The sequence below is a fragment of the Podarcis bocagei genome (genome assembly GCF_964188305.1).
Source record: "Podarcis bocagei genome assembly, chromosome: 4".
Taxonomy (NCBI): domain Eukaryota; kingdom Metazoa; phylum Chordata; class Lepidosauria; order Squamata; family Lacertidae; genus Podarcis; species Podarcis bocagei.
Window position 1 is genome coordinate 37,326,752 of NC_138128.1, and position 16,475 is coordinate 37,343,226.

General features: G+C 43.9%; 1 protein-coding gene across 4 annotated transcripts in view; it reads left to right on the forward strand.

Moving 5' to 3' along the window:
* The first annotated feature begins 5,665 nt into the window (after window positions 1–5,665).
* The window catches only part of CROCC2 (ciliary rootlet coiled-coil, rootletin family member 2), an 85,253-nt gene continuing 74,443 nt past the window's right edge, over window positions 5,666–16,475 (forward strand). For 2 of the 4 annotated variants that reach the window (XM_081192481.1, XM_081192483.1), the window contains exons 1-3: window positions 5,667–5,782; window positions 12,900–13,053; window positions 14,844–14,989. In XM_081192481.1, coding sequence (XP_081048607.1) covers window positions 5,729–5,782; window positions 12,900–13,053; window positions 14,844–14,989 — 354 coding nt within the window. In that variant the 5' untranslated portion in view covers window positions 5,667–5,728. Of the gene's footprint in view, window positions 5,783–12,899; window positions 13,054–14,843; window positions 14,990–16,475 lie in introns of all 4 variants that reach the window. The other 2 variants (XM_081192482.1, XM_081192484.1) reach the window with 2 other exon arrangements.

The following is a 16,475-nucleotide window of genomic DNA, read 5'->3' on the forward strand; positions in this document are numbered from 1 at the left end:
ATTAAATACGTTTCCTGCATCCCCCTCAGATTTAAAGGGAATGCACTTACTAGCATTTTTTAATTTGCTTTTTTATTTAGAATTTTAAATCCTCCTTTTCTTTATAAAATAAACTCAAACCAGCTTACAACATAGAAATTCATATGAAAACACATCAAATGTAAACCAAACAACAACAAGCCCTGTCAAAGTCATGTTCCCATCTCAGGCAAAGGACAAGATGGTGCCTGAAGCTGACAAGCTGAATTTAACTTCAGCACTGGCAATGAGATAGCCTCCTGCACGGCACCTGAGGAGAAGAGCAAACTTACTGTATTTTTCGCTCTATAACATGCACCCGACCATAACACGCACATAGTTTTTAGAGGAGGAAAACAAGAAAAAAAATATTCTAAATGAAACAGTGGATGTATGATTTTTGTGGTTCATGCTGTGGCCACAGACATGTGATCTGACGGTGAGTTTGGGGTAGCCCAATGCAAAAATCCTGTGGATCCATGTGGATCCATGCTTTGTAACTACGTTTTTGCACCACTGCGGCCCCAGGCAACAGAGGGTGTGTGATTTTTTTGGTGCAAGCTGTAGCCATGGACATGCTATGTGATCTGATGGTGAATTTGGGGTGACCCAGTGCAAAAATTCTGAGGATCCATGTGGATCTGTGCTTTGTAACCACGTTTTAAGTGGGAAGAGAAGGAAAAGCACTCAAGGGACAAGGAGCATGCGTGGGGTGTGTGGAGAAGGATGCTGCTAATAATGCAGAAGAGGGGTTTAAGGGGAGAAGGCTCCTCTCTCCCGCTTTGCTCCTTTAAAGCAAGCAGGCTCTGCTTCTCTCCCACCTCCCCGGCTTAGCGAGCTGAAAAACTTTGCTGCTATTTAGCCAGCTGAGTGGGGAGGAGAGAGGGACAGAGAGCCTGCTTGCTTTAAAGGAGCCAACCAGACAGGAGCCGCTTACACTCATGTAAGCAGCTCCTCTCCTCTCCCACTTTGCTCCTTTAAAGCAAGCATGCTCTCTGTCCCTCTCTCCTCCCCACTCAGCGGCTCTTCTCCCGCTTTGCTGTGAGCCACGGAGGAGGGAAGGAAGGGGAACCATGGATCCTCTGCTCATGACTGCAGCAGATCCCCCCGCCACCCGTAGGCATTCGCTCCATAACACGCACAGACATTTCCCCTTACTTTCTAGGAGGAAAAAAAGTGAGTGTTATGAAGCAAAAAATACGGTATTTAGGGGGTGCACGGCAGGGGCACACACAGATCTGAAAGGGGAATGAAGAGGGTCTCAAAGTGAACAACCAGATACCACTACCTTAACCAACATCTGTCACCTGAGGCGAGTGCCCTGCCTCTGCCTAATGGTAGAGGCCCAAAGGCAAATCAAAACTACTAAAATCAATTAAATACTGTAAAACCTGGAGCAGGATAAAAATTATATGCAGCTTGATTGTAGGAAAAACCTCAAAGCGGTTTACAAAAGATAAAACAGCAAAATTATAACTAAAAAACTTTACAACAATAATTCCTAATATGCAGAAAGTTAAAACCACAATAAAATATATTAAAGCAAATTAAAACTGTCTAAACATCGGGGTAAGCGTATCCGGTGCTTTTTTCCTAAAAAAAATGCTTAGGAGTATTCTCATTTTGTCTCAAGAAAACCACCATTTTATAGTTCAAATCAGGGGAAAATAAATACAGTGGTACCTCGGGTTAAGTACTTAATTCATTCCGGAGGTTCGTTCTTAACCTGAAACTGTTCTTAACCTGAAGCACCACTTTAGCTAATGGGGCCTGCTGCTGCCGCGCCGCCGGAGCACGAGTTCTGTTCTCATCCTGAAGCAAAGTTCTTAACCTGAAGCACTATTTCTGGGTTAGCAGAGTCTGTAACCTGAAGCGTCTGTAACCTGAAGCGCATGTAACCTGAGGTACCACTGTATAGTAAATGGACAAAAGTACAAAGATTCACAAAATGTTTAGGGGTATGTGTACCCCTGCATACCCCCAGAAAAAAACCACTGGGCATATCTAAATAGGAATGTCTTCAGCAAGTGTCAAAAAGAATACGGTGAAGGCACATGACTAGTATCACTAGGCAGGGGGTTCCGAAGTGTTGGTGCTGCTACAATTATTTTCTACAATTCTGTCTTACCTCCAAGGAACTTGGGCAGACCCTGGGAAGTAGCTAGATCCGACTGAGAAGGAATGGCTTGGGCCAACTGTTGACTTCAAATGTTTAGCTTATTTTTTTATTTTCATCTAGTGGTATGAAAAGCTATGTTTGTGTAGGCCAGCACAAGCTGCTAAGCCAGAGTAGCCACTCTCTTTTAGCTCTCTCGTTGGCAACAGTTTCTCCTTACCCTGCCTTGAAAGTTGCACAAACACAAATCACTGGAGCGGGTATGGGCAGCAAGGCGCATCATCCACAGATACTAGGAAGGGAATGTTCCAAAAATGCTGAAGGTATTTTGCTTTGCTCTCATTTTTCCATTAGACACAAGATTTGTAAACCTTTCCGGTAAAACTGATGTGCATTCCAGTGAAGGGTGTAAAATATCTTAAAGATTCATCATGATGTACACGTCTGTGTATGTAATGTAAGATTCCCCCCACCCAAGGAAAATATATTTATGGATTACACCAAACAAATGCAAATAGCAGATAGAGACCTGGCCAGAAAAGGTATTCTTTAATTATACTATATGTATGCACTAAAGTGAAAAATGTTGCTAGGCAAGATGAGCTCATAGCAGAGGAAGAATGTGAACATTTGACAAGTAAGAAGGGTGCAATCAGGAACTTGATTAATTGCTTATTAGTAACATTGTTAAGAAATATGCAGCTCATGCATAACATCTGACTGAGTCCAGTGAAGGTTTAGTGAATGTGTCTAGGACTGCAGCCTTAATTACTAATAGCTGAGCTGGAGCTCTAGCCTGAGGCTATGTATACATTACCAGTTTAAAATGCAGCAAGGATGTCTCCCCCTGCTGTGTTTCAAATTGCACTTGCCCATCGTTGTACGCAGGGGTGCCCACTTGAATACAATATCGGAGGGGGCAGGTAAGCCCCTCTTGCACAATGGATCACAAGGCACGGCACACACACACCATTTGAATGGCAATGCCCATCAACCTTTTGGGGGAGGGACTGGCCCCCTCAAATATTTTATGGCGAGGGAGGCTGAAGGGACCTTGGCCCCTAGGAGTTGGCTCCTGTGGTTGTACATATCAGGACAGCTGGATGTGTTTCCAAATAGCTCAGTCGGTAGAGCATGGTACTCTTAATATCAGGTTCATGGGTCTGAGCCCCACATTGGGCAAAAGATTGGGTGTTCGACTAGATGACCCTCTTGGATCCTTCCAAGTCTATGATTCTATGATTCCAAGTCGCCCTTTGTCTGTCCACACCAGTGGGAAGAAAGGGTGTGTAGATGTCTTTATATAGCTTGGGTTTCCAAATCATATTAAAGCTGATTTGGGGGGAAACATGTCAAAATGCAGCATTTCTCAATGACGTACAGGATAGATGTGGGTCATGGCTAACATAATGTGCACATGGTTTCACAAACCAGTGGTGGGAGTGTGCTGGATGTAGAGTAAATGAGAGTGTGCACATAGCCTTAGTTTTGAATTCCAGGGGAAACAGGATAGCTTGTTGTAAGACTATCCTATGGTACCTTAAAGTCTGACAAATGTTTTGTGGCAAATTTATTGGACAATATTTTGTGTCCTGCTCATCAAACACAGGGAATCATATAAAACTGAGCTTTACTTGCACTGAGTTGCTGACCTGTGGATGACTCTCCTGCATTTATGGATTCAACCTTGCTTCCTGTCCATTTGTATGTGTGTCTCATATGCTGGTCAGATCCTAAAACACCAAAAGCAAATGATACGCTTTGCTACAGCTGCACTGGCTTCATAATGTGTCAAATGTTTTGCATAGGAAGACAGGATGGAAATACACTAAATGTTCCTTAATTTATCCAAATGCAGTAGCACTTAATGTGATGAGAAATCAAACATGTTGTTTGCTGGGAATGTAAAAGCTGATATATAGTGATGACAACATTCTAGATCACTGCGTGCATCTAACAAGGTGGACTCCAGATGACAAATGTTTATGCTGCAATAAACTCAGTCTTAATGTAGCGCAGAATTATTTATTGGGATTGCTAATTAGCAAGGACTGCATTAATTCTCTCTACCCACAGTTGTGTTTCAAGACGTAATAATAGTCCTGGAGATCAGAACTTAAATTATGTTGAATTATTTAACTGGTGTATCTTACTCTTAAACAAAATCCATACAGCCTTGAAATTTAAGTTGTTTCCAGACAAAGGGCTCCTAGCTCTCCTAAGACACAGCTCTTCCACTGTAAGCAGAGCAGCAATTGACAGTCTACAGTAACAGGAATTATGTTACAGGGAGGGCTTTCTCTGTAGTGGCACTTGCCCTGTGGAACACCCTCCCACCAGATTTCAAGGAAATAAACAACTACCTGGCTTTTAGAAGAGATCTGAAGGCAGCCCTGTTTAGGGAAGTTTTTAATGTTTGATGTTTTGGAAGCCACCCCGAGTAGCTGAGGAGGCCCGGCCACATGGATGGGTATAAGTAATAAGTTGTTGTTAACTTTTATTTCTGTGTCTACACCACTGTGTTTTGTCCACACTAGTGGGTGTGGCAGAGCTGTGTGGGTTTGGAAAGGGCCATTCACTGAAGCAGAAAATGTTAAATAATTTTCATTCCCTCTTATCAAGCTTCTTTTTAAAATCAATACCAGCCTATCCTGCAGCACAGAAGAAGGAGATTGGAATGGGGAGTCGAATATTTTTGGGCAAATTTAAATAAAACCAAAATGGGAGGAGGAGGTTGGAGAAGCTTCGGGAGCAAAAGGTTTCACTGAGAGGGCTGAATTAGTTAAATTAGTTGCAGCTGTGCAGCAATGGCATTCCAACCCTTTCCATCTAGGGAAGGTGGAGAGCAAAAGCAAAAGGCTCTTACCAGTCACTAAATGGGCATTCCTGCCACTCCTTTCTATTTGTTTTCCATGCTGAGTACCTGGCATATAGGAGAGACTCCTTTGCTTAACGTAGGCAGAGAGAGGACCAAGTGGTAGAATGGGGGGTGGGGGGTGGAAGGCAAAATGGATTGATGCAGCCCTATGGGCATGAGGGAAGTTACATTGCCCTGCATACTTATGTTATGAGAGTCAGTTTAGAAATACTATTAAGCGCGCGAGAGAGTATTCCGTAAAATTGCATCTCCCAACCCCAACTATGGAATATGTTTATTTGTACTGCCCTTATTTCCTAAGGCTGCAGTGTCCAATTAATTACATTATTATTACCATGGGACCAACCTTCGCGCCCAACAGTGGGGAGAGAAGTTCTCCCGCTTTCTCCTTCGCCGGGCCCGGTGAAACAGTTCTGCTTCCCGCGTCCCTTTGGTTTCCGCGGCAACCCCGGGCCGCGTTCTGTTTCCATGGCGACAAGGGGTACTCGGCGTCCCCGTTGTCTTAGCAACCGCGGCCGGGCCCCGCCGAGTGCGTCCTCCATTCCTGAGGGCAGCGGAGAAGGTTCCGCAGGGAGTTGCCGGCACTGCAGGCCTGCAAAGTCTTTCTCCAGGGAGCGGGCTTCCGACCCCGCGGGTGCACCGTTCCCTCTTATTTTGCAAGCCCCGAGAAGAGCCGCTCGGCCTCTCTGGCCGCTCCTTGCCCCGGTCTTTGAGCGATGAGCGAGAGCAGCGAGGAGAAGCCAAGTCTGAGGCTGGAAGCTGCAATCCAGGTTGGTGAGTGAGTGGCTCGCTTTCCAATACTCCTGCGGCTAAGTTCAGAGCAAGTAATTAAAACGCACTGCCTCCGCCCCCTCGCACATGATGCCCCGCTTTGCAGCGCGGAACTGACGAGCCAGAAAAGGATAGAATTGCATTCTCTTCGGGGGGTGGGGGCAGAGGCCAGGTTTCCAACTTCGGAAGTAAAATAGCGAAATAAAAAATATTTCGCGTCTGCTTCCCTTTCATGTCGCTGATCTGGACAATATTTAGTTTCTGGGTATCTACAGAGAAGATGATATGGATTAAAACCTCTGTGATCTCTTGATATGATATGCAAATACGTGTAGCAGCGGGGCCCAGGGTCATATTGCCAACCTATGAAACTCAAAACAGAAATCCCAGAATCAGAGTTGGAAGGGACCCTGAGGATCATCTAGTCCAACCCCCAGCAATACTCATTGAGTGACCTCGGGCCAGTCACTGTTTCTCAAACTAACCTAGTACCGGCCTCACAGTGTGGTTGTGAGAATAGTATTAGAGGAAGGGCTATTACAGTGTATTAGAGCACAGGCTTCGCTTGCAAATGGTCCCAGGTTTGCTCTCCAACGTCTCCACCTGGGGTGGGGGCAACACTGCCATGAAACCCCGGAGACCTGCTGCTGGTCAGTGCAGAGGGTACCAACTGGGATTGACGTGGTATGAGGCAGCATTCTGTGTTCATGGGAGTAGGCTGAGTACTGTATTACAACTGGGCTATAAAGTAATTGTGCCAGCAAAGTTTATCAAGCATTAAATCAGACAGGGCTTCTATAAACCATGGGACCATACAGAGACTGGTTTTGCAGCACGACCCAGAAGCAGCCAGTTTAGCAGAGTAGCTTTTTTTGTCTCATCTCAAGCCCTTAGCATTCTAAGGAGAGCTCTTACATGTTTGTTTGCATCTGCATTTTGCTGCAAGTAGAATTTCTCTGAAGATTTTGAAAATAAGGACTATTAAAACCCATGTTTGAAGTCTTTCTGTGTTTGGCTTCTGCTCTGTTCTTCATGGCATCTGTGGATGACTGTGGTATCCAGGGCTAGTGGACTGTTGTCTTACCTGGGCTGAAGCTGTTTTGTGACAAATGTAGTTGTTGTCATTTTAAGTGACAGTAGAGGGCAGTAAGGTTTCAGAAATGAGAGTAAGGAACAAACAACTAGGCTAGAGGATGTGTGAGCGTAACCCAACAGGAAAATAGATTTACAGCCCTATCCTACGCATTCACTCCGAAGTCTTGTGGAGTTTAATGAGACTTATTCCCAAGGAAGTACTCATAGGGCTGCAATGGTAAACTGGACTTAATACTGTGCAAACATCTATTGATTTCAGAGCTGCTGTTCACTGGATTGAATTCCAGTGGGGAGCACAGAACTAGCCTACCATAAAACTGTCAATATTGTAATGCTTTGATGCTTCTATGCAGCCTTTATCCACCCCAGCCATGCTCTCCTATCTGTCCCAGCTAGATGGGAGTTATAGTCCTAAACATCTGGAAGTCACCAGGTAGGCAAAGGAAGGGCTGGCATAATCTTTCATGGGTCAGGGTCTACTTAGTCGTGTCTTTATGGTAATAAGGGTAAAGGGACCTCTGACTGTTAGGTCCAGTCGTGACCAACTCTGGGGTTGCGGCGCTCATCTTGCTTTATTGGCCGAGGGAGCCGGCGTACAGCTTCCGGGTCATGTGGCCAGCAGGACTAAGCTGCTTCTGGCTAACTAGAGCAGCACACAAAAACGCTGTTTACCTTCCCGCCGGAGAGGTACCTATTTATCTACTTGCACTTTGACGTGCTTTTGAGCTGCTAGGTTGGCAGGAGCAGGGACCAAGCAACGGGAGCTCACCCCGTCGTGGGGATTCGAACCGCCGACCTTCTGATCGGCAAGTCCTAGGCTCTGTGGTTTAACCCATAGCACCACCTGCGTCCCAGGGTCTACTTAGTCGTGTCTTTATGGCAGCATGATACTTTGTTGTTTTTGTTAAAACAGACTAACATGGCCACTCCTTCTATAAATCATAAGTGTGGAAAGTAGCCTGGCACAAACCACTCTAGCAGAGGGATGGTAAATTACCATGAAGTAGGAGCCAGGGAAGGAGATTGTGACTAGTTCAAGGGCTTCATGTGAGGTTGCACTGTCTTACAGAGTGAGGCCAATCATCTCATTCTCTTACACTTATCACTTCATGTCTGTAAATTGGAATAGTACTTTACAAGGATTTCCAATAAGAAGGCAATCTTCTTCACATTTTCTTATTTAGCATGAAGTGGAAGAGGTCTAGTCCCTGCTCTCCTGCATTTAGTGTTTTCATTCATTAAGTTGAAGTAGCTTTGTTTTGAGTCTTTTTGTGCTGTGTGTGTTAACGTCTGTGTAATGTGAAAGGGCATTCTGCTCATCGTGGGTTTTCCATTCACAATGCCCAACCTGGTTAGAGCAAGAGCTTCATGCCCCCAAATACCCTTCATATAGGAAAACGTGAACAGCTTTCCTACAGTTGGCTTCTCCACATTGCACTTCATGGATTTTTGAGCATTGCTTGAAATGAGATGGAATTGATGCTGTTGAAATATTCACACTTGTCCTTCGCCCTGCAGCATGACCTACGAGTGGATTGTCAACTTACTACAGGCCTTGACACCTTTCAGGAGACCATTTTGTACTTGCTTTGCATGTTGGTGGCTTGTGTTTCACTACTCTTCTTTGTGAATGGGCAAAGTCAGCTAACATGCAGATGCCTCACCAATGGCTGCTCTTTCCACAGCTGCCACAGCTGTGCTGACATCACCAGCTGCAGAGGGAGTAGCTATCTCCATGGGTCCTATTCAGAGACTCCATGCTACAGCTGCAACTCATTACCCAGCCAAAGTGTTTTAATCAATGGCTTTGCTGATTGGTGGCCTGAATGTTACAACTATGCTGAACTGGAATTTCTGCTAGTCTTGCAGTTTTCATACTCACATGCGGCATCTGTTGTTTTAAAAGGCCAAAATGCTAAAATTGTTTAGGAGGGAATGGATAAGTTGTTAAAGGGACAAGATCACCTTACAAAAGCATATTCTCTTCAGGGTTTTTTAAAAACCCATTATTAGCAGTCCTAGGTATAGCATAAAACCTACATAGCACCCAGTAGAACATTGGTGAGACATCTGTGATCCTCCAGTTGTGGTTAGACTACAAGCCCCAACTCCTCTGACCATTGTCCATGCTGGCTGGGACTGATGGGAACTGGAGTCCAACAGCTCAAAGGTTTCCCACCATTGTAGCAGCGCCTAATCTAACTGAAGCAATCAGGGATTTGGCTCTTTGCTCCTAGTCTTCACCAGGCAGCATATGTTATGTCTGAGCAAATCTCGGTGTCTTTGTATGTTTCTCTGTGTGATTTCCATTTGCATTTGTCTGATATGCCATGTGTGGTCTGTGCAGTGATCTGATTTTTTAAAAATAGGAATTCGTTATTGCAAAATAATATCATTTGTATTTGAGTTTTAGAAGTAGAATGTTTTCAATCCCTAAAAATGGTTGTAAAAGGTAAAGGGACCCCTGACTATTAGGTCCAGTCGTGACCGACTCTGGGGTTGCGGCACTCATCTCGCTTTATTGGCCAAGAGAGCCAGCGTACAACTTCCGGGTCATGTGGCCAGCATGACTAAGCCGCTTCTGGCGAACCAGAGCAACACACAGAAACACCGTTTACCTTCCCGCTGGAGCGGTACCTATTTATCTACTTGCACTTTGACATGCTTTCGAACTGCTAGGTTGGCAGGAGCAGGGACCGAGCAGCGGGAGCTCACCCTGTTACGGGGATTTGAACTGCTGACCTTCTGATTGGCAAGTCCTAGGCTCTGTGGCTCTTCTTGGACTTCATTGTGATTTGGTATGCCCAAAGTTAATTGCTTAAGTTGTAGCTGCGAGGCCCAGTTCTCATCTATTTTCGTGGATAGACATATTGCTTTAACTGCACACAACTGGTCCTTCAGATGCTTATGCAACATACTTGCTATTTTCTTTTCTTCCCTCTACAAACCAGGCTGCCCACCAAAGTGCTTGGATAGTGCTGTGCCAAAATATTCTCTCTATTTTCCCCCCAACCAAAATTATTGAAAAGGAGAGGGTTTTTTGGTCAAATTCTTGTGGGTGGGGTGCAGGTCTTTTTTGCCATGCTTACGTTACTTTTGAGGTGGCCAGTTTATGCTTGGTGGGTGACCTTTTTTCCCATTCTACAAAACATCTCCTCGGTGGTCTGCCCTTTGCCCTCTGCCACTGATTCAATCAAAGCCCAGGGGAAGAAATCATGAGGTAACTCCTTCTATGGGATTTTTTCAAATAAGAAAGTGCAGCCAGCCAATGGGGTTGCAGAGATGCTTGAGGAAGGTTTACAGGAAAGAAAAGATCACATACTACCCTTGGCTACCTTGCAGAAATAATATGAGAGCTCCTAATCTCTCCTGCATCCACCAAAACTTTAAAGTGCCCTAAGAATAGTAGTCTACAGTAGTGCTTTGGTTCTCAAACTTAATCCATTCTGGAAGTCTGTTCCGAAACCAAAGTGTTCCAAAACCAAGGCGCGCTTTCCTATAGAAAGTAATGCAAAATGGATCAATCTGTTCCAGACTTTTAAAAGCAACTCCTAAAACAGCAATTTAACATGAATTCTACTAGGTAATGAGACCATTGATCCATAAAATGAAAGCAATAAGCAATGTTCTTCAGTCACACAAACAATCAATCAATAGCTGAACTGGCTGGCTTCCACACAGTCACAAAAACAAAAAAAAGAGGCACAAAAACAAAAACGTAAAATAAATAGCAAAAACAGACAGACCTCAGCATAACACTGAAAACGGAAGTGTGGCACTCAAAATGGAAGCGTAACACTCAAAATGCAGCATGTTCGACTTCCCAAAAAAGGTTCGTAACACTTCCAGGTTTGCAGTGTTTGGGTCCAAGTTGTTTGAGTACCAAGGCATTTGAGAACCAAGGTACCACTGTACTTTGTCATAGTAGTAGTACTCAAGGTACATCTGCCCCAGTATCCCTTGGTACATTTCTTTCCACTTCAGTTTGTCTTGGTATTAATGTGCATGTGTTTCCCACATGTATACACTTCCTCATCTTCTAGTATTGCGTAGTTTAGGAAAAATATAATTTATGCAGTCTCAAGCATACAGGCGCATACACACACACACACACACTTTCTGCAATGGGAGACAGGAATCTAACTTTTGAGATACAGTACTAATTTTGATCTAGCTGAAGTTGTATATGATCCAAAAATCCCCCCCCCTACTGAGAGATCAGCTGAAAATACTATGGGGATGTGCATGTGAGTGGCTTGCATTTTAAAAGGGGGGGGGGGAATCCAGTAGTGATGGAGGAGAAATTATGAAGAACATTGTGAGACATTTGTCAAAATATAAGCAAGAGATTTTACTGGATGGTTTTGCTGTCTTTATCTTTATAACTTCATGTGTATGTGTTTTGCGGGGGCAGCCTGGGAAGTGGAGTACCGTACTTTTCAGATACAATTGGAAACAAGATTTGGAACGAAGTGCCGATTGCAGCAGCCTCCTTATTTCAATGAGATTTGTTCGTGATTGATGAGGTACAGACGATAGAGGGCATTGTTGCTGTATTTTCTGTACGAAGTTTTAGCTCTGTTGGCATGGTAACAACTGTTTTTTTGTTTATTATTATGCTTCACATCTTCATGCAATATGTCTTTCTTGTTCTGTGAGCACAAGGGAGCCCCAGTAATGACTGGGCCCAGCAATAAAACATTGAGAAGATAAGCAGGCAAGCGAATTAGCCACCTGTGTGGGTTTGACAACAGGGTGAGAAGGACAAAAAAGTAAAGATGTTCCCACCCGACACAATTCAAAATCACCTCGGAGTCAAACTTTACAACCACCTAATAGGCGTAAGCCCTGGTGGCTTCTAGCACAAATTAAGTTCAGATCTCAGATCTACCCACGGCTAGCGGAGATCTTGCCAGCACCCAGAAGCTTGGGGCGCGCTGAACTCTGCACGCCCCAAGCTTTGGGATTAGCGTAGGGCTCCACTAGCCGTGGGAGAACCGCGCGGCTCTCCCACGGCTAGCGGAGACCTTGCTGGCACCCAGAAGCTTGGGGCGCACTGAGCTCAGCGTGCCCCAAGCTTCGGGCTTAGCACAGCGCACCTGGGGAAAAAATAATTTCCCCCCCTTTATTCCCCCCCCCAAAAAACTAGGTGCGTCCTATGGGCTGGTGCGTCCTATGGGGTGAAAAATACGGTAGTTCATTTTCTACAAAATTATTATGCTCATCTTGCATCGTGGCTCTATCTCTTTCATAATTTTGATGCTCTTTTATCCTTGCGTGCTTCACCTGCATAAGATTTCATAATGGTTTTCAGAAACTTAGACATGAATTTCATAACATGAATTCTGGCCATGTAACCGACATCATTGGTTTATGTAAGTTTACCACAGACATATGATAAAGTGAAGTTAATGTAGCAGGATTTATTATCACAAAAAAGCTTTTAGAAATATTTTGAAAACAACACAGTTCAGGGCCTTGTAATCCTGTGTACCCTTGCAGAATCTTAACTTGCACTCACCTAGGTGAGGACACAAAGTAGGGAATTGTATTATATTTCATAAGCAATTTTGAAAATGCTAACTTTGTACATGAAGAGTGAGTGAGGAGGGGGAAATAATTTGTGCTGATATTTGAATTCCTGGACCTTCATAAGTTTAAAAGATTGGTATCATTGTATTTTTGGTTTTAGCTGAAGCTGTGTACATAGGCCAGCCTTGTAGATATCCTTGCCTTTCTATTTTTATTGAGTTTTTATTGAGTTTATAACTTGTTGAAATGCGCTAAATGTCAATGAGATAAAAAGAGATCACATTTTTTTACAGCAGTCTCTCTCTACACCCCCACACACACCTTCAAAGGTTTCTAGCTATGTGACAGCCATTCTTAGGCCTAAGTTTAGTTTTATGCTGATCTCAGAAAGTCTATCATAAAGAGGTAATCGCTTCCCAGGGCCCAGCAATGGCTAAATAAAACCTTACAAGCTTGCCAGCCAATGCTTAACTTCTGTGTGTATTTTAGAAACTGGAGGATACGGTGCTGCATCCCAGAGCGAGCAAAGATGACAAAGCACTGACCGTGCAAGGGGAAGGAGAGAGAGCTGAACCCACAACTGTCCCAGCTAGGATCCGACAGATCATCACACAGAGTCTGGCTGAGCCATCATCACCCCAAGGTGCTGTCTGGGACTTTGGCAGAGACATAGAGCAGAGACATCCCGAGGGGGGGGGGGGTTTCAAAGCAAGAACAAATGCAGGAAATTAGGAGGTGAGGCTTTGAAGCTCCTAACATCCCCACATACCACGCAGTGTTGGCTTGATGATGTTCCTGAAGACCTCCTCCTTGGAAGAAGTTGACAGAAAATTCAGTCCACTATCACCGTGCGTGTGGTAACAGCCTTTCCTCGCTTCCATTCCACACAAAGCAGTCCATTGGACTCGTTCAGAGTACTGTGTAAAACTAGCAGCTTCTGTTCATGGCAAATGAATCCAATATTGTGTTTCTGACTGTGAGCGGGTAGCCTTTCCAGATGGAAGGGGGAAAGAGCAATCACCAGGGCCAGTCCTAATATTGGGCAGAGTGAGGGGAATGCCTGAGGCAGCAGACATAGAAAGGGCAGCAAATGGTTTGCTCTTGGGTACATGCACCTTGACTTTGCAGCTGGGGAGCATTTACTATTCTGCCTCAAGCAGCAAAATGTCCTTGGCCAACCCTAGCCTATAGCAAGGGGAGAACAATGGTCCTAAGTCCAAGGGACATCCTTTCTTTCAGATGATTGCCCTTTTCTTTTATGTCCCCAAAAGACATTGTGCATTTCTCTCTCGTTGCAAAAATAAATAAATTACAGTTGGGAAGAGTTCCTGAACCTTAGAGATTCTCAGCCGTAGCCACCAAGCAAAGACTGAGGGAGATAGTTTAGCTCAGGCTTCCAGAAGACAGTATAAAGTTGTTTGCCGTCATGTTACATTTGAGGATCAGAAAGATTAAGCAACCTGCCAAGCAACACTCAACGTGCCTGGACACGAGCTGGAAAATTAGCCCAAGCTTCTCAGTCCCCATATGGAAGATCATCATTATCCCTGTAACGATTGGGCATGGCTATCTTGCGGCCTGTGATTAATAGGCCCTTTCAAGGCAGCTTTCCATACAGCTTTGTAAACCCATGGCCACACTTTTGGCTAGACATCATCTGGCCCCAGAACCCGTTTTCAACACTAGAAAGCAGCCCTGGAACATACAGAGGGAGATAATGAATGCAGGTGTCTCTTGCTAAAGAACAGTCTTTAGTCCCTGGAACTCTTTTGAAACATTGGTACTTCCTTTTCATAGGTTGGCTCAAAGAATGGGCCCTGTCCCTTAAAAAGGGAGAAAGAATGCTGTGCTTTGCCATGTTAAAACATTAAACTTTTATTGGAAGATGCTTTAGCAAAATAAATAAGGCAGATACCTTGTATCAAGTACTTGCTTGCAATCAGTTCTTAGTATTAATACATCCCTTTTGGACAACTTAAGTGCTTATGCCTAGAATCCCAAGGTTTTTGTACTAAGGGGTTAATCCATATACCTTGGTAGGGTGAACATCCTCAGTCTGTTCATAGGTTGCCTTTCCTGGAACTAGGAATGAAATTATCTGTCAATTTTAGTTCTCGCAGTTTCTAATTTTTCTAATCTTAAATTCATTTAGGCATCTGTGTGTGCATTCTCTTAATAAGCACATTTTTATAGGTAGTTTTGACTAATGTGCACATTTTTGCAAGCAATTTTTATACATGAATATATTTTTGTAAAAACATCACTTGGTTGGAGAACTCTATTGCAAAATTCAGATAAGTGCAAATTTAGAATGATTGTGTTCCCATAGTGTTTCAAAAAGATTTGGTAGATTCACCTTTCACTGTGAACTGAATTAAATATGTCCCTTCTTGCTAGCTGCAGCCAACCTATTCCTTTTATTGCTGTTTCCAGCTTTGTCAGAAACAGCCTTTGCAGTCAATATGCAAGAAGAAAACCGCTTGTTGCAGAAGGAGCTCTCACGCCTTGAGGACCTGTTGGCACAAACTCGTGCGGAGAAGGATGAGCTGGCTAGCAAATACCATGCCGTTAGTGAGAGGGTAAGATCAACAATTGAAGAAACCCATCTTAAAAAAAACAAGCTACTTTTTGTATGGAACAATCTTGCAAAAACACAAATCCAGCTGAGAGCTCCATCACAAAACAATTATCCATCATTCTCTCTTGCAGCTGGTGTAGATTGGCAGCTGAGGACATATTGACTGGCAACACAGAGAGAATTAAGATGGAGGGCTTATTCATAAGTTCAGATAAACCTTACATTGCCATGACTCTTGGTCATGCACACTTCCCCATGTCCTGGGCAGGTCCTGTGACATGACAATATACAGCTTATGGACATTGGTTCCATTGTTTCATTTGGCTGCTCTCCCACAAGAACTTACATAGTAGGTTACAGTTTGCTTTACTCCTTGTAGTCCTGGCTGCCCTTCAATGCCATAAACATATCTTGATACCTAGCAAGAGCAGTTTTAAAGAAGGAAGGGCATTCAGAATCTGTGGGCTACATCGCAAAAGTCAGGCTGTATATAGGACTATTGAAGCACCTCGCCGTATTCTTCGCAGATGGTTATCAGTTTGGCTCCATTTTGAAGTCGCTGAGAGCTGCTTCCAAATCAAAACACACATAGATAGTCATACACGATGACCACATGAGAGAAGGATTAAAAAAAGAAATAAAGTGGGTCTAATATTACAGTTTGGGGTGAAAGGTGAGACTTGGATCTGAAAAGATTGAAAAATATATCTATCATTGAGCATCTAGGCTTTGTGGTGTTTGGGGCTCGTGTAAACCTTAGGAGCACCCAGGCAGAATTTCGTAAGAAAGACATTCAGTCAGGAAAAGATGAGCTTCTAGCAAAAGAACCTCATTTCTTTGCAGTGGTCTATGTTTTTTGAAGGCTGGAAGCACCCCTCCCATTTTCTATCAAGTTGCACACCCCTTTTATAAGATAGTGGCTCCTGAATTCAAGTCAGACCAAGTACCATCTGGTTCAGCGTCATTCTCCAGCTGAAAGTAGAATACAGTACTGTAATAATATGTTATGTTGTAAGTAATTGAGGAGCACCTATGAAATAAATCAAAATAACGAGGAAGAGGCCTTAATAGATAAACTAGACTGCTAGGTTGTCTTTCCCATACTACAGTAGCTTAAGCACACTATACCTAAGAATGAAAGGTTAACGTAAGCATAATGTTTGGCCAGTATGTCTTCATTACTCAGATGCAGCTAATATGTTTTCAAAGTGTTTATTTGTGTAAAAGTAGACTCGGAAACAGAATGGCAGAGCAGCTGCTTTTAAACCCAACCAACCATCTAGCATTCTGCTGCAGCAGCGACCCTTTGATGGAAAATTGCCAGGAATCACATTCTGGTGTGCAAATGTTGGGGGATTATGGTGCGCAGACACAGTCCATTGGTATCTCCTCAGGCGTGCTAGAGCGGACAGGATGTTGGCTATGTTTTCACACACTGCTGCTTTCTGGAGTATGCAGTTGCAGGTGGTCATGGTGCTTAGCTGTTG